Source organism: Anguilla rostrata, chromosome 1 (genome assembly GCF_018555375.3).
Source record: "Anguilla rostrata isolate EN2019 chromosome 1, ASM1855537v3, whole genome shotgun sequence".
In the NCBI taxonomy this organism is placed as follows: Eukaryota; Metazoa; Chordata; class Actinopteri; order Anguilliformes; family Anguillidae; genus Anguilla; species Anguilla rostrata.
The window spans coordinates 71203553-71231374 of NC_057933.1; the positions used below are offsets into that span (position 1 = coordinate 71203553).

General features: G+C 46.4%; 1 protein-coding gene across 2 annotated transcripts; it reads left to right on the forward strand.

The window, feature by feature from the left end:
• Nucleotides 1-231: 231 nt before the first annotated feature.
• On the forward strand, nucleotides 232-27191 carry ephb6 (eph receptor B6). 2 transcript variants are annotated; one of them, XM_064309352.1, is made up of 19 exons: nucleotides 232-375; nucleotides 8170-8234; nucleotides 9860-10132; nucleotides 10472-10641; nucleotides 11105-11400; nucleotides 17130-17285; nucleotides 18408-18679; nucleotides 18955-19036; nucleotides 21010-21134; nucleotides 21625-21787; nucleotides 21986-22100; nucleotides 22208-22263; nucleotides 22411-22530; nucleotides 22736-22983; nucleotides 23468-23686; nucleotides 24537-24686; nucleotides 25098-25282; nucleotides 25756-25911; nucleotides 26307-27191. In XM_064309352.1, exons 1-19 carry the CDS (start codon nucleotides 318-320, stop codon nucleotides 26410-26412), a joined length of 3015 nt encoding a protein of 1004 aa, XP_064165422.1. In that variant the 5' UTR covers nucleotides 232-317; the 3' UTR covers nucleotides 26413-27191. The 2 variants fall into 2 exon arrangements, with proteins under 2 accessions (XP_064165422.1, XP_064165430.1); XM_064309360.1 differs by lacking the exon at nucleotides 232-375 and adding an exon at nucleotides 1948-2267.
• Nucleotides 27192-27822: the final 631 nt, after the last annotated feature.

Genomic DNA, 27822 nt, shown 5'->3' on the forward strand with positions numbered 1-27822 from the left:
TGCTTCTTACTCTGTGGTACTTGCACGGGAGGAATGCCATATGTGTTTACAGTTACTCATTCTGTATAGTTTACATCGCACTGCAATGTTCTTGCTTACCTTGTTATTTTACTCCCCCCTTCACTCATCTTCCCTTCTCTCCCTCTGCTCTCTCTCTCTCTCTCTCTCCATATTTCTCCCTCTCTCTCTTTCTCTCTCTCTCCCTCTCTCTTCGATAAAATAAGCAGACAGACTCCTCCTCCCTCTTTCCCTCTCTCACTCCCTCTCTTTCTCACTATCTCCCTCCCCTCTTCTGTTAGTGCTATTTTCAAGTGGAGATGTGGAGTGTCTTTCTGTCTCTCTCCCTGTTTCTCCAGCCAAATTCAGCTGAAGAAGGTAAGGAAGCAGCCCCTTTGTGTGTTTGTGTGTGTGTGTGTGTGTGTGTTAATTTGCGTGTACACACTTGCGCCTTTGTGTACGCACTCGTGCGTGTGTGCGTGAACGAGTGACTGAATGTGTTTGAGTGCTGTCGAGGTCCCCGGGTCTGCATGTGCGCGCTCTCTGAGCGGGATTCTGATGGAATGGCGCAAGTGTTCCAGTTCTGCACGGCTTTCAAAACAAAACAGTGCAAAACCGAGTTTAAACTGGAAGTGCGTAACTGAAGGGAATAACTGCGGTCTTCCTTGATCCCCCATTTATGATGTCCCCAACTCGACAGCATGGGGCCCGAAATGCATTCAAATCTGCTCAGAAACACCCAACTGCCACCAGAAAATGAGTTGTCCTTTATTCTACTCCTCTTTTGCTCCTTTGTCGAGATTTGATTTCCGTGTAATTCTGTCATCTAGTCCATCCCATAAACACTTATGAAATTGTTTAATCTTATGGAGAACATTGCAATTATCATATTGACCGCAATTATTGACACGTTCACTGCTATGCGTGTAGTAGCTTTAACACTTAATTTTGTGTTTATGGCTTGGATCCATCCATCTGAGACTGAAATGACTCATTGTGGATGTGCATTGTAGATGTGCACTGTGTTTAGAAGTGTGTGTGTCTGTGTGTGTGTGTGCATATGCGTGCATGCATTTCTTTGTGCGCTGCAGGTATGTGCATGGACATGCATGATTGCGAGTGTCTGTCTGTCTCTGAATTATGGCATTGCGTGTTTTCCGTCTGCCTACCCAAAACAGGCATTGTGTGAGTCATTGTGCAGTTGTGTTTTTTCTTTGTCAGCGTGCTGTTGAATTTGCAGGCGCATTGTGTGTTTTTCCTATGCCCTGGGCTTATCTGTATGTGTGTCATTGTCCTAGAGAGATGGCTGAATTTAATTCCACTCATTTTTAACAGTATGCGTAACAGCTGGTATTTACAGAATGAGGGATGAGAGAAGGGGGGGGGGGGGTGTCCAGTTGCTCACTGCCAGGGTTCATATTCATTGCCTGATTCAGTGCACTAATACTGTATTAACCCAATCCCGCATCTCTCCCTTTGTAATTAAATATGGAGTATAAAATAATATATGGTCATGTAAGTCTTAAACCAGTTTTTTTTATTTCATATGTCCCATTTATTAGGAAATTGTATATACTTATTTGATGATTGCATACCAGGAAATGAAACCCTGATTTAGTTCCGAATGTGTGTGTGTGTGTGTGTGTATGTGTGTGTTTGTGTGTGTCCATGTGTGTCTGTGTGTGTGTGTGCATGCGTGCGTGCACGCGTTCATGAATGTGTGTGTGTTTGTTTGTTTGTATGTGTGTGCCTGTGTGAATGTGTGTGTGTGTGTCTGTGTGCGTGTGCGTGCACGCGCATGCCTGTGTGCATGCGTGTGTGTATGTGCATGCGTGCATGCATGTGTGTGTGCGTGTGTGCGCGCAGGCGTGTGTGTGTCTGTGTGAAAGTGTGTGTGTGTGTGCATGTGCCTGTGTGCATGTATGTGTGTGTGTGTGTGCGTGCATGTGTGTGTGTGCCTGTGTGCATGTATGTGTGTGTGTGCATGTATGTGTGAGTGTGTGTGTGCGTGCGAGCGTGGGTGTGTCTGTGTGCGAGTGTGTGTGTGTGTGTGTGTGTGTGTGTGCACGTGCATATGTGTGTGTGTGTGTGTGCACGCATGCATGTGTGTGTGCATGTGCGCACAAGCGTGTGTTCGTGCATGTGTGCATGCGTGCGTGTGTGTTTGTGCGTGCCCTAGTGTGTGTATTAGGAGCAGACCTGATGGTGGCAGATGCAGTATGTGACACTCTCCAGCATGATCCCCTCTCCACATCCTGACCTGCCTCCTGGTATTAAAAGCCATTTCTTGAGGGCTGCAAATAGTCACTGGTATTTATATCTGTGTAAAATGTTAATGAGTGCATTTAAACCCGCCTTTGGCGGTGACATCAAGCCTGAATACACAAGCGAGCGAGTGCATGTGTGTGTGAGTGTGTGTGTGTGTGTGTGTACAGTATGTGTGTATGCGTGTGTGCATGTGTGTGTAGGAGTCAGTGTGTGTACGTGTGTATGAGTGCGTGTGTGTGTGTGTACAGTATGTGTGTATGCGTGTGTGCATGTGTGTGTATGAGTCAGTGTGTGTGCGTGTGTATGAGTGTGTGTGTGTACAGTATGTGTGCATGTGTGTGTGCTTGTGTGTGTGCATGTGTATACAGTATGTGTGCGTGTGTATGAGTGCGCATGTGTGTGTGCTTGTGTGTGTGCATGTGAATACAGTATGTGTGCATGTGTGTGTGCGTGTGTGTGTGCAAGTGTGTGTGTGTGTGTGTGTACAGTATGTGTGCATGTGCGTGTGCTTGTGTGTGTGTGCATGTGTGTATACAGTTTGTGTGCATGTGCGTGTGTGTGTGTGCAAGTATGTATGTGTGTGTGTGTGAGTGTGCGTGTGTGTGTTTGTGTGTCTGGATGCCTGTGTGTGACCTGATGGCCTTATATCCTTTATGCATTGCCCTCCTGCATGACCCTGACACCACCCACTGCAACTGGTGGGACTCCTCCTCCTCTGGACCAGACTCTCCCTCGTCAGGCTCTGTCTCTGTGTGGGAGAGCGGTCCATGAGTGCCGTACAGGGCTTTTGGTTAAATGTGTCTCGATGGACGCATTTAAACATTCATGTGGACGTAGCCTCGTCCATTCCACATTTGAATCAGCTGCACCTCGCGCCAGAGGCAGGTGCCGTGTGAAACCTGTGGGGCTCCGCTCCAGAGAGGCCGGGGCTCTGAAGCTGTGACCCGGAGGGCGCTTAGTTCAAGTCCCACACTTGAGATCACACCTCTAACACTCGCTCTTGGAGGTGTGATGTCGGCGGGGTGGGGGGGTAGGGGGCAGTGGGAGAAGATCATGTCAGGCTACCGAGAGAGCGCAGTGGAAATGGCAGTACAGATGAGCCCTCGAGCCGCTCAGGCTCCCTGCTCGCTGACCTGGCCCGTTCCGATGCGCTTTGCCTTTCCGGCCACAGGGGGCGCCACTCTGCAATTTTCTTTTGCGGCGTCGCCCTGTTAGAGAACACCCCTCCCCAATGACAGCCCGTCAGGCCGGTGCATACGGAGGGGTTGGAGGTGGCTCCACAGTCTTAAGCCGCCTCGAGCTCAGTGACGACCTTCTGGGTGGGGTGTCAAAAGGTGCCCCGGCATCATCCAGCGAGCTTTCATGACACGGTTGTCAAGAGCCGCTAAAAGTGCTGTGCCGAAGCGGACTCCCGGCTGCGCAGACGCACTGCTGAGCTTCGATAGCTGCTGTGACTGCGCTGTCTCTCAGCATGAGGGTCTGTGTCACAGCATCAGGCTCAGTCCCAGACAACTTAACCTAGATTCACATTTGGGAAGACTTAAAACAGCTCAGGGTCCTGCTGAACCATCCTTTAATGCCAATGACAAAAGGGATGGGGTAAAAATCGTGTGCAACCTTTTTTGGCACCAATTCTTGTTCCAGAACTGGGTGTGTGTGAGTGTGTAGGTGGGAACCATGGTCTGTATATGTGGTTGCAGAAGGGATAAGAATGTGTTCAGTAAGTTCGAAAATGTTACTTATAAAGCACATTTCAAACAACAACTGCTGAAGCTAAGTGCTGTATATACAAAATATATACACAAATTATATGCAGAGGAAATATACGTGCATACATATAAACAAACATGGACAAACACGGGGCAAAAAGAAGAAAATCATAAATGCACAAAAACACACAAAAAGAAGAAAACTGCACATGGTGTGTGCATGCAGGGAGACTGGGCTAGTGTGTAATCCTGCAGGGGATTGGAGCGTGTGTGTGTGTGTGTGTACATATATGTGTGCAGGTGTGCTTGTTTGTGTGTGTGAGAGAGTGCGTGTGCTGGTGTGTGTGTGTGTGTGTGTGTGTGTGTGTGTGGTGTGTGTGTGTTGTGTGTGTGGTGTGTGTGTGCTGTGTGTGTGTGTGTGTGTGTGTGGTGCGGCGTGTTGTATGCATGGTGTTTGTGGTGCATGTTTTGTGCATGTGTGTGTGTGTGTGTGTGTGTGTGTTGTGTGTGTGAGTGCGTGCGGTGTTTGCATGTGTTTGTGCGTGCGTGCTGTGTGTGTGTGTGTTTTGTGTGCAGCGTGTGTGTTGTGGTGCGAGGTGTTGCATGTGTTTGTGCGTGCGTGCGGGTGTTTGTGTGTGTTTGTGCGTGCGTGCATGTGTGTGTGTGTGTGTTTGTGTGCGAGCGTGTGTGTGAGTGCGTGCGGGTGTTTGTGTGTGTTTGTGCGTGCGTGCATGTGTGTGTGTGTGTGTGTGTGTGTGTGCGAGCGCGTGTGTGAGTGCGTGCGGGTGTTTGCATGTGTTTGTGCGTGCGTGCATGTGTGTGTGTGTGTTTGTGTACATGCTTGTGTGTGCACGTGTGCTTCGTGAACACAAGCAGCCCCGCAGCGCCCTGTGGCAGCTGAAGGGTTAAGACAGACAGTCAGCTCTAAATCAGTGGCTCCGCTGCAGTGGTTTGGGCTTGCTGCAGAAACCTGTGGATCGCCTGCTACCTCCCAGACTAATGAATAGGCAACAGCTCTCTGTGGTTCAGAGGAGTAACAGCGGAGACCGTCCTGGTGTGACTGTCGGTGCACAATCACATCTGGAGCATATTAACAGAAAGAGAGGAGGAGCAGGAGGAGCAGGAGGAGGAGGGAGGGTAGGTGCAGCTCACACCCTTATACAGGCACAGTGAATTAACTCTGGAACTTGAGAGGATGTAGATCTCAGTACGGTTTACACCTCTGGACATCAATATTAACCTTAACTTATGGGTCTTGAGAGAAAATATACGTACAATTTACAATGGCAGAACTAACTGCTCTACTACAGCATGGGAGACAACACATGTGATGACATTGGTTCACACTTAACATGATGACCAAACCCCATACAGGAGCATGCTTAGGCCAACACTGAGCAAGGAAAAAGCTCCCTTTCACAGTACCTATTGTGTACAGTATGTTTTTATTCATGTGAATTTGTGCAATTTGTCCTCAATTTTATGCAGTTTGCTTTATGGAAACAAGTATTGTGTGCTTACAAAATTAAGCTCTGATAAAATGCCTTATAAAATGTATTGCAGTATAGGTTTTAAGTAAAACAGTTCCCTGAATTACTTGGAGTCATTACATAACGCTAGTAGTATCTATCTGATGACTGACTGGGGTACAATGTGTTAATTAATGGAGTCATTACTTAACGCTAGTATCTATCTGATGACTGACTGGGGTACAATGGTACTTAACGCTAGTATCTATCTGATGACTGACTGGGGTACAATGTGTTAATTAATGGAGTCATTACTTAACGCTAGTATCTATCTGATGACTGACTGGGGTACAATGTGTTAATTAATGGAGTCATTACTTAACGCTAGTATCTATCTGATGACTGACTGGGGTACAATGTGTTAACACCAGCTTTTATGGGGGCATTAAATGTGTTTCCCAGTCTAAACTGTGACACACATCAATAATGGAGCAAAACACATCCCTCGTCGAAGTTCCTCCAAAGCCGTGTGTCACTTTGGGAATAAATAATAGAGATAAAGAGAGGGAGGGGATGAGACAAAGATAGAGGGACAGATGGAAGGAAGGTATGTGATGAGAGGGGGTTAGGGCAGTTTATGCACAGAGTTGACTGACTGGACAGCACAATGCATTAATGCTGCACTTAAGGTGGAATTGCAGAGACAGCACTTTTTTTTCCATCATCCACTGAGGACTGTATCCATCCTAGCACATTTAGGACAAGATAACATGTTGCTTCCTGTCCAAAAATATGAATAAATAAAATAAATCACTGCCTCCTTTTCAGGCTAACATTTACACAGGCATGTCACTGCAATGTCAGTTAACTGGAAATAAGGCGACAAGAATCACGATGGCAGATAATGATGTATTCTTAACAAAAATGGGTGCCAATTTTACCATGGTCATAATCAAATATTTGAAGCTACGTAAACAAAACAAATATGCCTCTGCTCAAATAATGACGGTGCAGATATGCAGCCTTCGAGTAAGTGGAACATCCCTCTGAAGGTGCTGTGTGTGAGCGTGAGAGGTTTTACTTAAGTGCTTAAAACATGAAAAGATCAGGGACAATAATTCATCTGAAAGGATCGCAGCTTCGGCGCGAGCGAGTGAGGGAGTGCGGAGAGAGGGAGGGAGAGAGAGAGAGAGAGTGAAAGAGGTAGGAGAGAAAGAGAGAAAAGGAAAGAAGCAGTAGAACAGAAAATAAGAGTTTGAAAGGGAGATTTGAGGGGGTCCTCCATCTGTGAGCGTAATCCCAAAAAATCCATTTACGTTCAGCAGTGAGAGAAAGTAAACAGAGAGAGGGAGGGAGAGAGAGAGAGAGAGATTTGAAAAAATAAATTAAACAAGAAATTATAATAAAATGATCAAGATAAACAAATGATTAGTGAAGAATGGTGACCTCTGTTCATATGTATTGTGCTGTACTGACATGTAGGGCAGTTAGTCTCTTTGAGAACAGGGAACCTTTGAAATCACAACTGTTTAAAAAGGGATTATAACAGGATAAAAAAGAGGACATATAAAGGAATGAAAAAATGGCTCTTGCTGTACATTATATTACGACATTAGTCTGCATCATACTCCATTTACACAATAATCTGAATGACCAAACAGTATATATCCCTCTTATTTCAGAGAGAGAGCGAGAGAGAGAGGGAAGGGGGAGGGATTTAACACTAAGCTATTACTGTCAGGACACAATTTAAGAAGCAGTGCATATAACTGACAAAACTGACATATATTCAGCCACAGTTAATATCAACGACCAAACAGCAGGCATCGCTCTTATTGCAGAAAGGGAGGGAGAGAAAAAAAACATAAAGGTGAGGGATTCAATACGAAGCTAAAAAATGAGGGAATTTATTTATTTTTTGTGAAGCTACAGTTTAAGCCACAATGAACAGAACTGACTTTACCCTTCCTCAATCGATCACTATTTGTCTGTGTAACTGACCAAACTTTCAGTTCACATTTATTCAGTACACACAATCCTTATAATAATTCTTTCCACATTGCATTCAGTCAGTCTTAGGAAAGTACAAAAAATGCACTGCTTTTCATGTGTAAATAAGTGCTACCTTAAATATGTATGAAACATGCAACTTTAATATCCGAAATATAGAAATCTTTTATTTATAAACAGAAAGCTAGATTGTGCGTTTCTCACTTTCACGAAAGCACTTTAATTAGCTCATGTGTATGCTGTAAATGTAAAAGACTGCTGTCTACCGTCTGACTTTGCAAAACATTCATGTACACATACATCACGCATATTTGTTTTATGAAACCCTTCATTGTAGTGGAAGTCATTGTATCGCATGTCAGTGGTACAATTATGGAAACCTCTCGTTTTCCTTTTGTTTGACCAAGAAAACTTACTTCCTAGAGTACCCTGTTTTTAGCTATTAACCGACTCGCCATCTATTTCTATTGTAATTAATATGATTGTTCACAACTTAACACCTTTTTTAAAAAAGAAATTTTTTTTTCTTAGATTTTAAGTTTTTTAACATTGAATTTTAAATTCAGCCATTTTCTTATTTTGGAGGTTCTGCATTGCCTGTTTATGTTGTCAGTCGTATGATATACTGCAGCCGCTGTCTTTGTAGAGTTTGGGCAGGGCAAGCATACGTTCTAACAGCCAGATTAAATGACCTTTTTCCTGTTTCTCACACGCAGTGATGCTGTTGGACACCACAGAATCCACATCTGAACTTGGCTGGGTCACCTACCCGGACACGGGGGTGAGTGAGCAATATCTCATTATTATATCAATATAAAGCAACTGTTTATCATTTCCATTACTGCAATTAGCGTCTTGCCGTGATGTATGCTTACATAATGCAGGCAGTGATGATGAATGCTAATGCAGCTGTGCACGTCAGCTGCTCTGAAGCAGTCATGTGTGTCCCTGAGTGTTTCCACCGCGGAGGGAACATGATGAGGAGCGATTGGTTGATGGAGATATGGTTATTTGACCCGGGGCTTGCAGTTGAAAGGGCAATGCTGAGAGAGAGGGAGAGAGGGAGGGAGATGGGGAGACAGGGAGAGAGAGAAAGAGAGAGAGAGAGAGAGAGAAAGGGAGGGAGAGAAAAGGGGGAGAGAGAGAGAGATAGAGAGGGAGGGAGAGAAAGGGGGAGAGGGAGAGGGAGAGAGAGAGAAAAAAAGAGGGAGAGAGACAGAGAAAGAGAGAGAGAGAGGGGGGAGAGAGAGACTGATAGAGTGAGTGAGACGGAGAGCGAGAGTGAGATGAAGAGAAAAAGTCTTGCGTTAACCCTCCCCCCACCTCTCCATGTCTCTCAGCCTTTTCATCTCTCCTCTCCTCCTGTCTTTGAGGGCTGAAGGGGTTTCGTCTCTGCTCTGCTAGCATCCCTACTGTGACATCATTATTTGTTGGACTGGATGAGTTGAGTCCATTCCTTAGCTGAACGGAGGTCTGGTGACACGAACTGACCAATGGGGTCTGCCGCCCTCAAGGGGTTACGTGCCCTTGACCCACAGCGTTACTTCCTTTGTCTTCTCTTCCTCTCTACCTCTTCTCTCTCATGCCACCTCTTTCCTTTCACTCCCTCTCTTTCCTTCATTCCCTTGGTTGCGCTCTGTGACATGGCTTTGTGGTCAGATTTGCATTCTGCTGACAATCTGATTGGGGTTAAGTCAAACACTCGTGTCTGCAGGGGCGGCCGTGTCCTTTTTTCTTTTCATTTTTTCCCCCATCAATCCATTTTTTTTCTCGCAAAAGAGGGAGGGTAGGAGAGGTCTGGTGAATTTATAAACGCAAAAGAGGGAGATTATATTTATTCGCGGCGGTTCCAACGCAAGACCACGCACGCGGTTCCGTCCGCACGCACGTACACTTACGTGCGCACGGACACACCCGAGACTTCAGTTTTGTTCTCAGCTCTCGCACTCTCTCACGTCCTCTCTAAGGCAGCCAATGAGACTCCTGAGAGCACCTGTGCCTTCTGTGTGCCTAGACACATCTGTGTGGCCACTTTTCACATCTATATTGATGGTGATACGTGACACGTATTTCAGATTATGAATAAAAGATCCTCTCTTGCGCAGTTGTTCACGTGTGTGCTTTCACGTGGGCGTGTCTGAGTCTGGGTGTGTGCACACGTGTAGGCGCGCACTTGTGCGTGAGCAGACTCACATTCGTGTGCCTGCTTGTGTGTGCGTGTGTGTGTGTGCTTGCGTGTGTGAGTAGACCCGTGTGTGTGTGAATGCTTGCATGTGTGAGTAGACCCACGCGTGTGTATGAGTTATATGGGCCCCCTCTGTCAGTACTCTCTCCAAAATGGATCCAGGCCATTACCACAGCCCTTTTACTCAACTTGTGTTTCTTATTTACTTATTTATTGGTCAGTGGGATGAGGTGAGCGTGCTGGACGACCGGGGGAAACTGATCCGCACCTTCGAGGTCTGCAACATCAACCAGAGCCCCCGTCTCCAGGACAACTGGCTGGCCACGCCGTTCCTGTACCGGCGCTCGGCGCCCCGGATCTTCGTGACGCTGCGCTTCTCCGTGCGGGACTGCGCCAGCCTGCGCTCCCCGTCCCCCTCCTGCAGGGAGACGCTCACCCTCTACTACAGGCAGGCCGACTCGCAGCGGGAGATCGAGAGGACCTGGGGAGGGGAGGTGAGTGCAGTGAACGTGGACACGTCTGCGGTTTTGTGTAGTTCACAAAACAACTACATTACCCAGGATGCTCTTTTACAAGGAGTGCAGGGCCCCATAGGATTTGCAGTGCTTCCAAAAGCGATGTAGATAGCAGAGCCGCAATCACGGCTATCTGACAGTGGCAAACAGCTGTGAAAAATATAAATTAAAACTGATGATTGTACAGTACTGCACAGAAAGTTGGGTGCCAGCATTAATCCCTTTGGGAGATTTTACTGTTTACCCCTGGTTTAAAAAAAAAACATTTTTGTAATCACTTCCAATATATCCCCTCTGTCCTTAATTCTCCCCTCTCAGCCCAGCAACGGGGAGAAGGAAACAAGGGAGGGCTGGGTGAAAATCGACACCATAGCCGCAGACAAGAGTTTCAGCCGCGTGGAGCCCAGCCTGCCCCACCAGTACCAGCCGGACCGGCACCGCCGGGTCAACATCAAAACCCGCAGCTTCGCGCCTCTCACACGCAACGGGTACCAGAGCGGCCTGGTCTCTCTCTCGCTCTCTCTCGCTCTCTCTCTGTCTCTCTCACTCTCTCTCTTACTCTCTCTCTCCCCCCTCTCATTTGCTCTGTCTCTCAGTCTCTCTCTCTCTCTCTCTCCCCCTCTCTCTCTCTCTCTGTCTCTCTGTCTCTCTCTCTCGCTCTCTCTCTCTGTCTTTCTCTCTCGCTCTCTGTCTCTCTGTCTCTCTCTCTCACTCCCTGACCTGGTTTCAGTCAACACTCGCCCTTAAATTTCACTCACAGTTAACTTTCAGCATTCAGTTATTGCATGTTCGGCAGTCACCAAAGTTGTGGAGAAGCGAGAGCAAAGTGTTTGCACTGAAAAAGGCTCGAATTGATTGAACTGATTCAAGCTTCTATCTCTTATCAGTGAGTGTCCAATCGGCCAATCAGCCGCATCAGCGATAATATGCCTCCTGTGTCTCTTTCCATAGATTTGTCCTGGCCATAGTGGACAGTGGAGCTTGCGTTTCCTTGATGGGCGTGTCCATTTTTTACCGCCGCTGCCCCTCCACCAATCGGTACTTGGCATCTTATCCCGCCACGCCCTCGGGGGCGGAGCCCACTGCCTTGGTGCCGGTGGCGGGAACCTGCGTGCCACACAGCCAATCGCAGGGCGGGACCGCACCGCGGATGCACTGCAACGCCGAAGGGGATTGGATGGTGCCGGTCGGGGGGTGCATGTGCGATGAGGGATTTGAGCCCAACCACAACGGCTCAGCCTGCCAGGGTAGGTTGGGGTTATTTCATTCTTCTGCTTCATGAATCATCACCACACCTGTCATCGTTATCATCAACTCGTTATTTTATTAGGATGTCATAATGAGATTAAAAACTCTTTTGAAAATTAGATAATAATAAATAAATACAATATTTATTTATACTATATACAATTTTAAGGTAACCTGAAAACCCAGGTGCACAAAAGACTAAAAAAGAAAAAAAGAAGTATAATAAATGTTGTAAAAGACTGCAATGTAATGTTTTCCATATAGCATAACAAACAGCTCACTTCATGTCAGGTTTCATAATGCCTTTTTTAGTGTGTCACTTCAAGCACACTTAACCTTAATATCCAATTGGTGCCAGTAGCTCAAATGCACATAGATCTCAAATGAAAGTAAATGCAGATCACAGTACCATCAGCAAGGCTTTGAAATATGGTTTCCATAATTGCCATCTCAAATCTGTTCACTCCAAAAATGAAAATCTTGAGGGGGGGGGGGGGGGCAAGTTGTATTTGAAGTACACAGACCAAGCTTATACCAAGCGAGGCATGATGGGGGAAAGCAGAGTCTTGTTTGATGTTCAACATTTATGCGTGTTGAAGGCGCGCTGCCCTTTGGACGCTGCGAGCGAGAGCCTTTGAGCTCGCTGTCTGTCGCCGGAAATAAAAGCGAGAGCGGCGTATTTGGTTAGCGTGCGCCGCCGCCACAGAGCAGGAGACGTGGAGAGACAGCCCGCAGCTTTGGAACGCAGGGATGAGTATGATGCTGATGACGCATGGGGGGGGTGGGGGGGGGTGATGGCAAAGCTCCTGTGAAGACACCCATTCTGTCATCAGTGTGGCTCAAGCTGTTCACTCGTTGCATCCTGACAGTTCGCTCCGAGCGAACGGAGAAACGAAGGGACGCCATTTGAGCAGCACGAAGGAAGACAAAGGAGCAGGGGTGCGGACGCTCAGTCGATAAGCTGACGAGCGCATGTACACACACTGCACATACGCACACATCCCATATTCATGCACACATTCAGGCATCAACACACGCAAACACAATCTCAGACCGTCATAGAAAACAAACACACACACACACAGAAAGAAATAACTCCATCTTTCTCCCCCGCACGACTCTCTCTCCCCCTCTCAATCAATAACAAATGGGGCCCAACGTCACTTCAATCAGTCAATGAGAGTGACAGGGAAGCCAAGAGGGAGCGAGATGGTCGTTTGAAACACAAAAGGCAGGAGGAGGAGGCAGGGATGTGCCCTTTAGCCGCACGCTGGTGCAGGAGAGCGCTCACGTCCGCCAGACACGCCATCGCATCAGCGCCGCTAACGCTGAGCGCTGGACGCAGCATTGATCCAGTACGCCGCGAAGCTCAGAAGTGACTCTCGCTGTGGGACACAGCAGTACATGGTTACTGTGTGACATGGGGTGGGGGCGAAGAGGAGAGCACATGTTGATTGTGAGGGTTTGGGTTTGCATGTATGTGTGGGGGGGCTGCCTGGCCGCCCTCGTGTTGTTTGGGGGGAGGGGGTGGTTGTTTAGAGGGTGGGGGCGGGGGAGGCCACGCACTTGTTCTATTCTGAATATATAAACCGGAATGGGGCGCAGCTGTGGGGAATTCGGGATTGTCCCAAAATGCCAAGCACCTTCTGCCATCATTTTTTCATTTTGTAAAAAAGGAAAGGGGACGTCACACAGGTGAGGAGTTGGAGAGACATAGAGAGTTAGGAGGGGGTTTGGAATGGAGAGTTATTCTGCTGGGTGGTTAACATGGGGGGCCGGGGGTGGATACATAAAAAGAGAAGTTTACCAAATTGGGGGAATCTTAGGAAAGAGAGAGGGGGAATTGGGAGAAAGAGAGAGAGAGGGAAAAGTGACACATTGAGGTCATAGTGATGTAATGGCCACTCGTCTGTGAACAAGTGACAGAAACCACAGGGGAGAGAGAGAGAGAGAGAGAGAGAGAGAGAGAGAGAGAGCATAAGAGGAATTGAGAGAAAGGGGGAGGGGGAAGGACAAGTGAATGCAAATTAATGATTCAAGGAAGTGGATGGGCAACAGTCCTCAGAAGGAGGGAAAAGATGGAGAGGGTGACGAGGGGGGAAAGAAGACAAAGGGATGGAGGAGAACGTGAAAGGCCTTAGGCCTTCATATATTTAGGGCTTAATATGTTACATAATGAGAATCATGGCAAAGGTTGCGCTCACTGTAACCATGTCGATAGAATCATGTGCCTGCAACACATAGACTGAGTCACTTTGTTCAGCTGCAAATGTAACCCTATAACCGACACTCAAAGCCCCAGTAGCACTGAACGTTCCTAAATAAGCAAGCATAAGTTCGGAGGAAGTAACCACAGTCCTGTCGGACAGAACCCGTCTCCGCAAAACTGTAAAAGCAGCATTTGTCTCATTTCTAAAGCAGTTCTTGGGGAAAAGTATGTCTTGGCTGACTCATTTGCATATTTCTCTCCGAATGACTTGCAGCGTAGAACAATTAAACCTTATTCGAAATACACAACAGCCATCCAAAGTACCATGTTTTCCTGATTAATATCTGAATCTGATTTTTATGTTCAATACTAAGTACAGTAACTTTTATCCACGGTAGACACAGCGCTACAACTGCACGGTTCGGATAAAATCAACTCTGTACAAAAAGGCACGTTTAAGCCGTTCAGTTTAAAGAGAGCTATCTGAACTTGCAACGCTAATGTGTTACCTGCTAGTGGAGAACGCCACTTGGGTTTTGGCTTTGTCATTATGATCCATTTGTTTCCCCTACAGGCTTAATTGATTTAATTACCACCAATCCTCAACTGGCAATTGTCTAATGTAGCACAGTACAGATGTAAATTATAGCATGCAGACACATACACACACACACACACACACACATACACATACGCACACACACACACATCCATAGCAAATGTACACAGACCACAGTGTGCAAAAAATTGGATAGATAGTGTTGGTAGTTAGAGACAGGTCAATAAATCAAATGATAGATGTATAATTAGACACACAGACACAGACACACATACACACACAAATGTATAATATAAAGCATTTAAAAGGAAATGAAAAGAATGGGATTACCCATAGAGAGAATTTGTGCAAGCATACATTATGCATACTTGTTTGTGTTCTAGTAGTTAGAGCATAGTATTTAGTATCTAGGTCTAATTCGTGTTGGGGGAGGGGGAGGGGGGGGGCAGTTTTTTGTGTGTGCATATGCATGTGTGCATTTGTGCATGAGTGTGTGCGTATTTGTGTGTGCATGCGCTGTGTGTGTGTGTGTGTGTTTGTGTGTGCATGTGCGTATGTGGGTGGGTGTTTGTGTGTGCATGTACAGCGAGTGTGTGTGTGTGTGTGTGCGTGTGTGTGTGTATGTGTGTGTGTTGTGTGTGTTGTGTGTGTGTGTTGTGTGTGTGTATGTGTGTGTGTGCGTGTGCGTGTGTGTGTGAGTGAGTGTGTGTGCGTGTGTGTGTGTGTGCGTGTGTGCGTGTCTGTGTGTGCGTGCGTGTGTGTTGTGTGTGGTGTGTGTGTGTGTGTGTGGTGTGTGTGTGTGTTGTGTGTGTGTGTGTGGTGTGTGTGTGTTGTCTGTGTGTGTGTGTGTGTGTGTGTGTGTGTATGTGTTGTGTGTGTGTGTGTGTGTGTGTGTGTCTGTGTGTGTGTGTGTGTGCGTGTGTGTGTGTGTGTGTGTGTGTGTGTGCGTGTGTGTGTATGTGTGTGTGTGCGCGCGTTTACGTCACTCGGACTGTAACGCCGGGAGGAAAAAGAGTGAGCGAGCGAGGGAGAGAGAGAGAGAAATTGGGTCACTGATCTAAATACCAAGTACCATGTCAGCGCCAAATTATACACTTCATTGCCATCTCTCTTCCTCTCTTTCCCTGACTCTCCCACACACTCACCCTCTCTGACCCATCCCCCCCTCAACTCTGCAATCTCTCCTTTTCTCTCTATCCCTCATCCTCAGTCTCTGTCATTGTTAACAAACTGTACTGTCCGGTCCAGCCAGTCAGTGTGCATATATTGTATTAACCCTTGCAATCTCCCAACCCCCCCTCCCCCCTTAACAGTTATTAGTGTTAATGCACTGGAATGCTCTGGCTTTACAGTTAATGGCTATAAGTTGTTTTTTGTTTTGTTTTTTAAACAGAAAGATAAACAGAAAAAGAGAAAATTATGAAAAGGAAGAAAAGCATAGATGAGGTTGACAGGAAAGAGCAGGCGGGTGCAAGATGGGTCATATAAAGGGACAATCTGATTGGCTGACAGGGAGAGGAGGGAGGGCGGTAGAGGGAGCATTGTCAGATGTGATCACAACAATGTAGAGTAGTTTTGTAGAAAAGCCTTGTTCTTTGTCACAACCGTAGGTGAACACGTTTGATAATGTGTTTCAACAGCATGAATCATAGATAGAAACATTCCCTCCCCTCTTCCTCTCGCTCCCCTTTCAGATCACACTGTCATCTTTGAAATATTCCAGGATTTGACTGACAAGTGAGAACACGGAAAGCCTTTTATCTGTTTAAATGTCTCTCTCTCCCTCACTTTCCATGTCTCTCTCCTTCTCCCTATCTCACTCTCACACGCTTGCAACCCAAGTGCGTACACACACTATGCTCCGAGTGAAATTTAGAAGTTGCAAAGCCACGATAATATTATTCGATGAAACCCACTGGATTTGCAATGAGTGCAATCGAGCAGTTTTATGATGATGCTGGAGGCATTCCCAGATGTTGTGGTTATGTGCATATCCTTATGCTCAGCAATACTATCAATCCAATGTATAGTCTGTGCGTGCGTGTGTGTATGTGTGTGTGTGTGCACAGTGAATGCAGGCATATATGCATGTGCAGTGCACACATATTCATTCGGTGTGTGTGTCTTTCAGATTTGTATTCCGGTTCCTTACCCATGGTATATGCAAACTCAGCTTAGTGTGGGTCTACGAACATATGCAACCGGGAAAAAAAGTGCAAGTAAAACATGAAGGATAAAACTAGGCTAAAAATAAGATTACATTAGTCACAGGTAGCTATGGAATTTGCACCGGATAGTTTTATGCTTTGTACATGTAGTACTTGTTGCTGTAGACCTACATTATGGTACTGTCAAGTATGCAACCAAGACTACTGTTGTCCTTGATACACTACGCTGATAAAATTACAGTAGTAATAGCATAATATTTATACCGTTCAGCACTTTAGTATTAATTACATTGCATCACTGTAGTACTTAATATATAACACTGCAATACTGTAGTAGCCCTTAGTACCAGCCCTAGCCCATGAGGGGCCCTAAAGCAGGATTTGATTCCCCCCCGACATTATAAATAATATGTATTTTTAATAATAATTAAGGGGGCTCCTGGTGGTCACAGGGCCCTAAGCAGCCACTTATTCCACTTATTGGGTCAGGCTGGCTCTGGCAGCACTTAATAATAAAATAAATACTTCAATACACTGCTTGATAGACTAATAACATAATATTATAGTATGCTGTTATGCTTGACAGACTAGAAGTATATACCATTCAAATTCTGGAGTACTTAGAATAGTAGAATAATATTGCACTATGGTAGTGCTTATTGGACAAGTAGTAGCCTACCATTTCGCAGTACTGTCATGCGTAAGACTGACTATTGTGTAAGATTTTATAATCGTCTGATTCTCCAGTGGATATCCTGGCAGTAACCCTCTGCTCGCACTGCCCCCCTACAGCTTGTCCAGTGGGTCACTTCAAAGCCGTGGCAGGCACCGTCCCATGTTCGCCGTGTCCAGCCAATAGCAGAACCGGCACGGAAGGCTCCGGCGTGTGCGAATGCAGGAGCGGGTTCTACCGAGCCCCCAGCGACGCCAACACCACAGACTGCACAGGTACGTGTAGCGCGGCTAGTTCGCTAGCAGAGCACGGTAAAGTGAAGGTCCCGAAGCGGGTTACCATGACACTCTTGAGAGCGACGCAACCCTCAAATAAAAAAAAATAACAACGTCGGCCTTGGCCAGGGGCGATTTCGCCTTCAGCTGACCGGTAATGCATTTTACGGGTTCAAATCCCAACGCGAACTCAAAGGCAAATCTTTAACTCGTTCGTTACACGCGCGACACCGTCTCACCTCGATAATGGCCGCACAGCGCAAGACATTCTCCCCCTGAAGCAGCCAGTCAGCCTCGGAGCTACGTACGGTACAAACATATAGCATGATATTTAATGCTTGTCAACGGGGCCCAGTGCTGCTCAATAATCCCCAGCAACGGATCCATAGCTTCGCTTTTTGAGTCCCTTTTCAGTTCCCTGTCGATAGACGTCAAAGCCTGAAACGGGTCACGCCCCTTTCACATTCGTCAACTGAAATGATGGAGGAGCGTGGCGAACAAAACGACAACTGACCATCGGCAACACACCACCACTCTTTATATGGAGCAGGAAGTCTGACACTGTGCGTAACATGGTGGTATCCAGAACGTACGGTCACTAGAAAGAAACTATTTTGATCTGAATAGCAGTGTGAAGAAATGGTGAGTGATTTGCAGGGGTATTAGTGATATCCACAGTCTTAAAGTATTTTAAAAGATCATTTGACATAGGTTTGGTGTATGCGTATGCGCCTCTCTTTCTCTCTCTCTCTCTCTATATATATATATATATATATAGAGGGAGAGAGAGAGAGAGGCAGACAGACAGAAGACAGAGAGAAAGTGATAACAATTCGACTCTAATGCAAATAATTCCTTGGATTTACACAGTCTCTCTTCCCAGAGCCTCAAAGTACTTTATTGTGTAACTTCCCTGATGAGCTTAGAGGGGATTAAAGCAGCCAGTGTGGTGTTCAGCGGTCTCTGCATACCTGCATACCAGCACACTCCTCAACACACCTGTTTCAGAAAGCGAGGGTTTATTCAGCCTGTCTGATTGGGAGATGGTTACGTGGGCGGATTCAGGGAGATCATACATTTGGGCCCGACGCTGAGATTGACAGCCCATCCCTTTCACTACAGGTCCTCCCTCCGCCCCGGTCTCTCTCTCCTGGGAGTATGAGAGCGCGGAGGGAGGCGTGTCTCTCCGATGGCGCCCCCCCGAGGACACGGGAGGGCGGAGCGAGGTGTGGTACAGCGTGGTGTGTCGAATCTGCCCCTCGGCCTCACCGACACCCCCAGGGGTGTGTTCATGGTGCGGGGAAGCTGTTACCTACACGCCGTCCCAGACTGGCCTCCGACAGACCAAAGTCACGCTCAACAACCTGCTCACTCGAGTTACCTACCTCATACAGGTACCAGGACTACATTACCCACAAATACCTGGGGCTAGTCTCCATTGTCAGTAGATACCACTGTACCACTTTGGATCAGTTTGTGGAAATGTCATTAATAAATCCCTCCTGTGTTCTAAATGAACAGATGGGGTGGTAATACTTAACACGTTTCATCATAAAAGACAGGCATTCTTGTCCATTTGATTACTGATCTCCATTTGTCATTCAAAATTAAGCAGCTGGGTCTTCATCCTGCATTTGGTATTTGATTTGTTGGTGTTTTTGATTGCCAGATCCAAGCAATAAATGATGTGTCAGCTTTGAGTCCATTCCCACCACAATTCACCAGCATCAACTTCACCACCAGCCAATCAGGTGAGAGCACACAGGGGCACATCGCGACAAATGTACACAGATAAGCAGATGTCTGTAGTGGGTGTTAGTGTGAAAAAATGTTGGCAAAAAATGACTCACAGAGTCTGCTTCATTTTTACTTTAGAGTCTTTTTGTTCTTCATTTTCTGTGGAGTTGTGTGTGCATTCCTACGTCTGTGTATGCATGAGGGTGCGTGTGTGTGTGTGTAAGAGGGAGTGTGTGTGTGTGTGTAACATAGTGTCTGAGTATATACGCCTGCCTTTGCCTGTCATTATACATCAATATCTCTGGGTGCATGTGCATTTCTGTCTGGTTCTTGCTCTTTGGACTCAGGCAGCTTTGGGTCAGGATTTTCTGTCAGCTCGCATTACATTCAAGAGGGAGAGAGAGAGAGAGACAGAGAGAGCGAGAGAGAGAGAAAGAGAGAGAGAGAAGGGAAGAGAAGAGAAGAGAAGAGGACAATGAGAAAGGAACTGAAATTGTGGAGAGGAAGAGAAAGACAAATCCAGATTTTTGGTAAACAGATAAATGAATAGATTAGACATGGATTAACCCACATTCAGAGCAGGAAAGAGAGAGGTATACATCAGTTGGCTGTAACCTGGTCAGAAAAACAATGGCTCACATTCTCTTCCTGTCTAATAAATGTGTCAAAGATTAATTGGCACACAAAGATGCTCAGTCCATGTTTGGGGGGAGACAAACTTAAAATGTTAAAAATTCCACTGAACCTAAATCCAAGTGGGACGGGTCTTCACAGCATCACCTATAAGCCCCAACCAAACCCCCCCCCCCCCCCCCCCCTTGCCCCTCATGTGCTACTGCTAAATATTCCCATTCATGCCCAGACATCTCATCAACTCATTAAAAAGAACAATGTGGCTCTGGTTCTGCTTAGACCAGACCAAGCCAAGATCCTACAGATTACATGGCTGTTTGGAATGACCAGATCTCCCATGCAGAGGGAGAACGGCCCCCCCCCCGGGGCCCCCAGGTTTGCACGGAGCACATCCTGCCCGCGCGGGACAAACACAAACAACCTCGCCGGCTGGGGCACCACGGCAAACAAGAAACAATCGCCAGAAACAATGACCTCGATTTTAAAAAACAAATATGATTAGGCAGTGCGCAAACAAAATGGGATCACAAAGGGAAACTGGAATCCGGGACTGACTCTGAATGGATATGACAAATTGGTTCTTTCCTTTTTTTTCACGGTAAACAAGGCCCACATATATTATAATATGGCAATGGAACAGCAACGTTTTTTTTTTTTTTGAATTATAACAAAACTGACCTGACTTGGCAAATGATTGTGTGTCCCCTTTCATAAGTTTGAAAAGAGGAATGTAAGCGATAGTGCTGTCCCGCGAAATAACTTCCCGTCATCCAACAGCCAAGTGGCTTGCATTTAACAGTTCGTCAGCATCAATAAGCCAGGCCTCTGGGAACAGAGAGAGAGAGGCATCAGACTGTCAAATTAGCGTGGCGTGCAATCACGCCATGGGGGTGATGAGGACAGTCTCTGTTTCTGGCTTATGGGAGTCCAGATGCTGCTCTTTATTATATTATATGTGGCTACGGTCTGTGAGCAGGAGCCCACAGAGCTATTAAACAGGGCATTTTATAGGCATTATAAAGGCAAGGGACACCTAACTTGATTTTCTCAGGTTGTTTGGTAGGCCTGTCCGCTCTCTTCTCTCTCAAGCGTATTTACGGTTCCAATCACGCCTTAATACATAAAATGTCCTGCTATGATTCAAGAAGGCATCGGCAACAACCCTGTCCTGAATTTTAATCCGTACAAAAGAGCGCAAGTCAACCGCCCGTCGCATGCCTGAGGGTTTCGCGGTGACACCCTGGTGTTCCACTGCTGCCCTCGTGTGGCCGAAAATAGAACTGCAACTCCTGTTGCTGCTGTTGAGGCACCGACCGTCTGGCTCACTTCACGGCGCGTTCCTTCCTCCTTGCAGTGCCCTCCCCGGTCCCCATGCTGCACCAGCTGAGTCGTGCCCCCAGTTCCATCACCCTGTCCTGGCCGCAGCCCGACAGGCCGAACGGGGACATTCTGGAGTACCAGCTCAGATACTACGACAAAGTAAACGCACCCGTCGTATCGCCTCATTGTAAATGTGTTGTAGTCACACTCTGGAGCTGCAGCAAGTACTGTGCGTAAGAACTCATACTGATTTACGGTCTCTCCATGTCTATTTCTGTTTTTCCCCTTCTCCCTCCATATGCTCCCTTGCCTGTAGCCACACGCAGCTGTGTTCGCTGTAATGTTCGTGTGCGTCGAATCCACACATCTGTACTTCCCCTCCTCCACTCTTTAGATTCTCTCCAAACCATTTATCTCATATCATATTCAGAACTCATCTTTATCTCTCTTTCTCTCTCTCTCTCTCTCTCTGTCTCTGATTTCTTGATTTTCTTGTCTATTTGTTTATTTATTTGTTTGTTTTGTGGGGTGTTGGTTAATGTAATTTCATTTCTGAATGTTCTTTTTATGAACATGAGTTAATTAATCTTTCATAAAGGCGTTTTTAAATTAAATTTCCTCTCTCTCTCTCACTCTCTCTCTCTCTCAGGGCTCGGATGAGGACAATGCTGTCAGTGTGTTCAGTGAGACCAACACGATCACTGTGAGCTCTCTGGCCCCAGGTTCCATCTACGCCTTCCAGATCAGAGCCAGGAACGAAAGGGGCTTTGGCCCATACAGCCAAACCATCTATTTCACCACTCTGGCCCTGGGTATGTGTCAAACCGGGAAATCCCCATTTCATTTACAGCTGCCAGGCTACCTGAGGTGGACGTCAAAAAGAATTTCAATGCTTATATACTGTATACTGGACTATATAAAAAACGGAATTTGTCCCCATTTGATTTGCAATTAAACTGCCATTATCTTTCTCTCCTTGAATTACATCTCTCTCTCTCTCTGTCCCACAGAGGAGCATTCCAAGCAAATCCAGAATCGCCTACCTCTGTTGGTTGGCTCGGTGATGGGCGGTGCAGCATTCCTATTGGTTGTTGCAGCCATTGTAATCGTGTTTGTGTTCCGAAGGTGACTTTTTATTTGATTCCAAAAATCCAAACTCCCTTTAGTGAGTTTTTGTAATGGCATATGCACACTGGCATGCCTGCTTTAAAAATTATTTTTTGTTGTTGCAGTAAACGTAGAGAAAGCCCTTACAGTGACAGACTACAGAGATACATTAGTAACAGAGGTGAGTGGGTTTGCCTTCATTAATGTGATATTTATAGAGCACACTCAGCAGCTCTATAAAAATGTATACTATAGTATTTATCAATGGCCAGTGATGAAGATGGGCAAAGGAAACACTCACAGGTCTTTTGTGTTCTATAATCTACAGGAGGAGGTGTGAAGTACTATGTGGACCCATCAACTTACGAGGACCCAAGTGAAGCCGTCCGGGAGTTTGCCAGAGAAATTGACCCCTCCCACATGAAGATTGAGGAGGTCATTGGTGCAGGTAAAAAATTGGATGGATTATTCTGGAGTTTTTAAAATGGAAATTATTACAGTGTGAGGAAGCTTAGTTATAATTGACCCAGCACCTACCATCTCTGCCCAGACCACAGGTCCCTCTTTTACCTGCCTTTCTCTATGCTGTGTTACTGTCCTGCACTCTATGAATTTAATTCCCCCCATTTGTTCTGTGTCTTTTGCTATCCCAGCTCAGTTTGGGGAGGTGTCTCGGGGTAGATATCGGCCCCTGGGGAGGAGAGAGATGTTGGTTGCCGTGAAGACCCTTCGCTGGGGTGTGTCAGATCGGGAGAGGGCGGTGTTTCTCAGTGAGGCCGGCGTTCTGGGCCAGTTCGACCACCCCAACGTCCTGAAGCTGGAGGGGGTGATGACTCGCAACCCACCGGAAAGGATCATCACTGAATTCATGGAGAACGGGCCACTGGATGCTTTTCTCAGGGTGGGTCAGACTACATTTCCCAGGATGCACCGCCACTGCCTTTCATGATCTCATATGAAGCGCCTGCACCACTAAACCTATTTGAACTTACGTTAGTTTTTGCCCCCATGCTCATAAGGTGTGGGGTCTCGTCTCACTAAACCATTATGTTCACATCCCTGTTTAAATTGTCAGTATGTCTGAGCACAGGTTAACAAATGTTTAGGCTACTCACTAATTGTGTGAATGGACGGAGTGTGGCACAGTGGGTAAGGAACTGCGCTTGTAACCGAAAGGTCGCAGGTTCGAATCCTGGGTAAGGACACTGCCGTTGTACCCTTGAGCAAGGTACTTAACCTGCATTGCTTCGGTATATATCCAGCTGTATAAATGGATACAATGTAAAGTGCTAGTAAAAGTTGTGTAAGTCGCTCTGATAAGAGCGTCTGCTAAATGCCTGTAATGTAATGTAATGTAATGTGATGCATCCCCCATTCTTTCTCAGGAGAATGAGGAGCAGTTCAGTGTGCTGCAGCTGGTGGGGATGGTGAGAGGGGTGGGGGCTGGAATGCGCTACCTCTCAGAAAGGAACTTCGTCCACAGGGACCTGGCCGCACGAAACGTCCTGGTCAACTCCAACCTGGTGTGCAAGGTGTCCGACTTCGGCCTGTCGCGGCTGATGAGGGGCCTGGATCACAACATGCCCACCTACACGGCCTCCCTGGTGAGTTCCAGAGACCTCAAAGCAGGGCTCTCAAAGTCCAGCCCTGGAGGGCTTCTGCAGTCTCCACTGGTTCTTCTGGTTATTCTTCTTTCAATCAGCAGCCAACTTAGGCCTTGGAAACAAGATGTGCACACTCATTAGCCAATCAGCGACTTAAATTAAGTGCTTCAAAAACACACCAAACACCGGCAGATACAGCGGCCTTCCAGGATTTGGGTTTGAGATCTCTGCCCCGGAGGCTTGGTCAGGACTCCCCAACCCTGGTCCTGGAGGGCCGTAGGGTGTGCTGGTTTTAGTTTGTTACTGAGCAACGAGTAAGTTATCAATGAAAGCAGCTGCTTACACATTTAACTCACCTCTCATGTTTTCTTGGGTCTGAATTGGTTGATGATTTTTGTGACAACAAAAGTCAGCAGATCCTATGCCCCTCAAAGCGGGCTATTATTTATTTATCAGACCTGGGTCAAATACATATTTGTTTTGGATTCAAATACTTTTCTACACTTTACTGATCTTGTCTGGTGTATTGGAACCAATGAAATACTCTCAAAAAGTGCAAACCCCGCCTTCTGGTCATATTGATGGGATAAATTACACCAGGCAACTACGTATTTGACCCAGGTCTGTTATTTATCATTCACAACCCAACCTTTTACGAGTAGAAACCTCATGTGGCAACACTAGCGTTATCTTCTTCTGCAGGTAAGCTAACGGTTACCAAACTCTGAGCTCTTGCAGCCCAACAGGATGGGCACACTCAGTTTCTCATTGGGAGAGAAGGAGGGAATGAAATTCTTTAAAAATGAACACTCCTCTCTACAGTCTACAATTCCCACTCTTACTCCTGCAGGGCAGTAAGATCCCGGTCAGGTGGACAGCCCCAGAAGCATTCCAGCATCGCAAGTTCAGCTCGGCTAGTGATGTCTGGAGCTTCGGGATCCTGATGTGGGAGGTGATGTCATACGGGGAGCGCCCATATTGGGACATGAGCAACCAGGAGGTGAGCGGCAAGACAGCTCCCCACCTTTTCTCTTTTGTTTTACTCCATTTTCTTTCATGTTTTATTCACCATCACATCTGGATCATGCGTTTGCATGGGTTTTTCACCATGAAATGTGACAGCTGATTAGAATATTTCACACAGTTCTGTGACTGCTAGTGGCATTGTGCAACTAGAACATCTGTCAGTGACTAAATGTTCGTACTTACCTTCTCAGTGATACAGCCTGAATCCTCCATGTCAGGTTAAATACTGCAGTACTGTCAGTATCACATGCGAATCACTACCAGACTCTGCTGTGCTGCCTAGTACAGTGTGCCATTGTGTATATGGGTTTGACTACACTCAACCTGTGCTCAAATCCATTACTGACTTTACTCTCTCTGTTGCTCTCTCTCTCTCTCTGAACAGGTTATGAAGGCAGTGGCTGAGCAGTACCGCCTTCCTGCCCCCCATAACTGCCCCCCTGCCCTCCACTCCCTTATGCTGCAGTGCTGGCAGACAGACAGGCAGCACCGGCCCGGGTTCGACTCCTTGCTCTCGTCCCTCGATCGCCTCATCAGACACCCGGCCTCCCTCAAGACTGAACACTCCCGGTGAGGCTCCAGCTCTGCCCGTTTCGCACAGCTTTACAAATCTGGAGCAGATCTTTGTCCTGCCAGTGGTAAATGGTAAATGGTAAATGGTAAATGGACTGCATTTATATAGCGCTTTTATCCAAAGCGCTTTACAATTGATGCCTCTCATTCGCCAGAGCAGTTAGGGGTTAGGTGTCTTGCTCAAGGACACTTCGACGTGCCCAGGGCGGGGTTTGAACCGGCAACCCTCCGACTGCCAGACAATCGGTCTTACCTCCTGAGCTATAGCTATGTCGCCCCTTTTTGTGTGCACCTAATTCACACAACTGAAAAATGGCTCGCGCCGAGAACAATGTACATTGAGCCCTGGTTCACGGGCTATTGCAGACAAACTCGAATGCTCAGAAATGTGTTATTTGGTATAGCGGCCATATCAGTTTCATACATACGTTCAAACAAATCTTATGTAATTTTAACATTTCGCTTTGCAGGAACACGCAGCCACTGTTGAGCCCCACCCCTACGGACCTGTCGACGGTGGCCACAGTCAGCGATTGGCTGAGGGCCCTTCGAATGGAAAGATACAAGGACGAGTTCGAGAGGGCACAGCTGCACAGCCTGGAGAGAGTCAGCATCCTCACCATGGAGTGAGTGCCCGTGTTTATTACCCATATGCTAGCGCAGGAGCTGGCGGCCCTCGTCCCGCAGACTCGCGCCATCCTGTCTGCCGGTTTTTCATCTGTCCTTAAAATCAGCAGCCAGTTCAGAAATAAGAGTTGACAGTGCGATCAACAGCTTTAATTGGTCCATTAAGTTCTGAGTGACAACAAAAATCAGCACACCTTGCATTATGGACCCCAAAATGACTGCTATTGCTACTGACTCTGAATTACTCTGATTTTATGTTACATAAAACACCATCTGTAACTATAGTATAGTATTATAGTTACATATTTATGAACAGCAAATGTCAGTAAAATGCACCGAGTTCGTCCATTGAAATAGGCCTTCAGGTAATGGGCATATTCCCTCTTTTTTTCAGAGATGTGCAGAATCTTGGAGTGAATCTCCTTGGTCACCAGAGGAAAATCGTCCACGCAGCCCAGCAACTCAGAACCCACCTTACTCAGGGACAGGTTGAAGTGTAGAGAGAGGTCTGCTTATCTGCTTCGTTATCACAAACCTGGCAAAACTGGCCAGGCAGAGAGGTGTCACATTCATTTCCAAGGAGTCGTGGTCCAAGTAGACGAATGAGGGCATCTGAGATTGGGAAGAGATGGATTAAAAAGAATTATAAAAACATGTTTCACTCCACTAATTCTTCCTCATTTGCTCTCTCTCTCCTTCCCTGTCTGTTACCCGTCCTCTTACTTTCTCACTCCTTCCCTCTAGGTTGACACTACCTCCCTCTCACTCGCCTCTATCACAGTCTCCATTAAATAACAAAAGTGAAAATGCATAATACGAACTTAACACTCTTCAACCACAAGCAGTTGTGAAAGCAATCAGATATCATTGTGACTGTTCATTTTAATATCATTTTTTTTTTTTTTTGTCCATTACTGTCAAGGTGCTGTACCTCTTCAGTGCTAAAATTGGACATGTTGTGAACCAGATCACTTCATGTGATGTCATTCTAGTAGAATTTAGAATACAATTCACATTCCCTTTGTTTCATATGTAGAACTACTTCACAAATGACTATGAGCAACGTGAATGTGAAAGCTGTACGAAATATACAGGGTTTGACTGCCAGTTAAAGTGGGGAAGGGGAAACTATACTCCTTGCGAGTGGTGTGTGTGTGTGTGTGTGTTTGTGTGATTGAGAGAGAGAGAAAGAGAATACGCGCACATGTTTATATGTATGAGCGTCCGCACTATTCAACTGTTGTGAGAATTTGTAAAATAAAAATAATGATTTTATTTACATTTGTCTGGATTTCAGTTACTCGCACGCTATAAGTAGAACAGTGGATGTGTGGGTGCGGTGCTCAGCTGTTTCCTTCAGATTCCATTAGGACAGGGGTGACCAACCCTGGTCCTGGGGAGCCGCAGGGTCTTTTCACCTTAAATACAACAACCACTTAGACAAAAGAAACCAGGTTAGTTGACTGTGTAATCAACTGCTTTAATTGATCAATTAAGTGCCGAGTAAAAACAAAAGCCAGCCGACCCTGCAGCTCTCCAGGACCTGGGTTGGCCACCCCTGCACTAGGATGACCTTGACTTAAAAAGAAACATTTTTTTCCCACAACAAAATTCATATCAGCACATTGTTCCTCTCCAATCGGAGGAAACCATCTGTTTGAGTCAGCAAGAGTAAAACCAGATAAAAGTTAGAAAGTGAGGGAAAGAAAGAGAGAGAGAGAGAGAGAGAAAGAGAGAGAGGGAGGGAGGAGGGAAGGAATGACTCAGACATCTCTACAGAAGACCTGTACAGAAATTTACAGTCTTAAAACATTATCTTGTCTGCAAGTACACACATCACATGCTAAAATACAGACATCACACACACACACACACATATTTATATTTTATATTTGTGTGTGCGTGTGTGT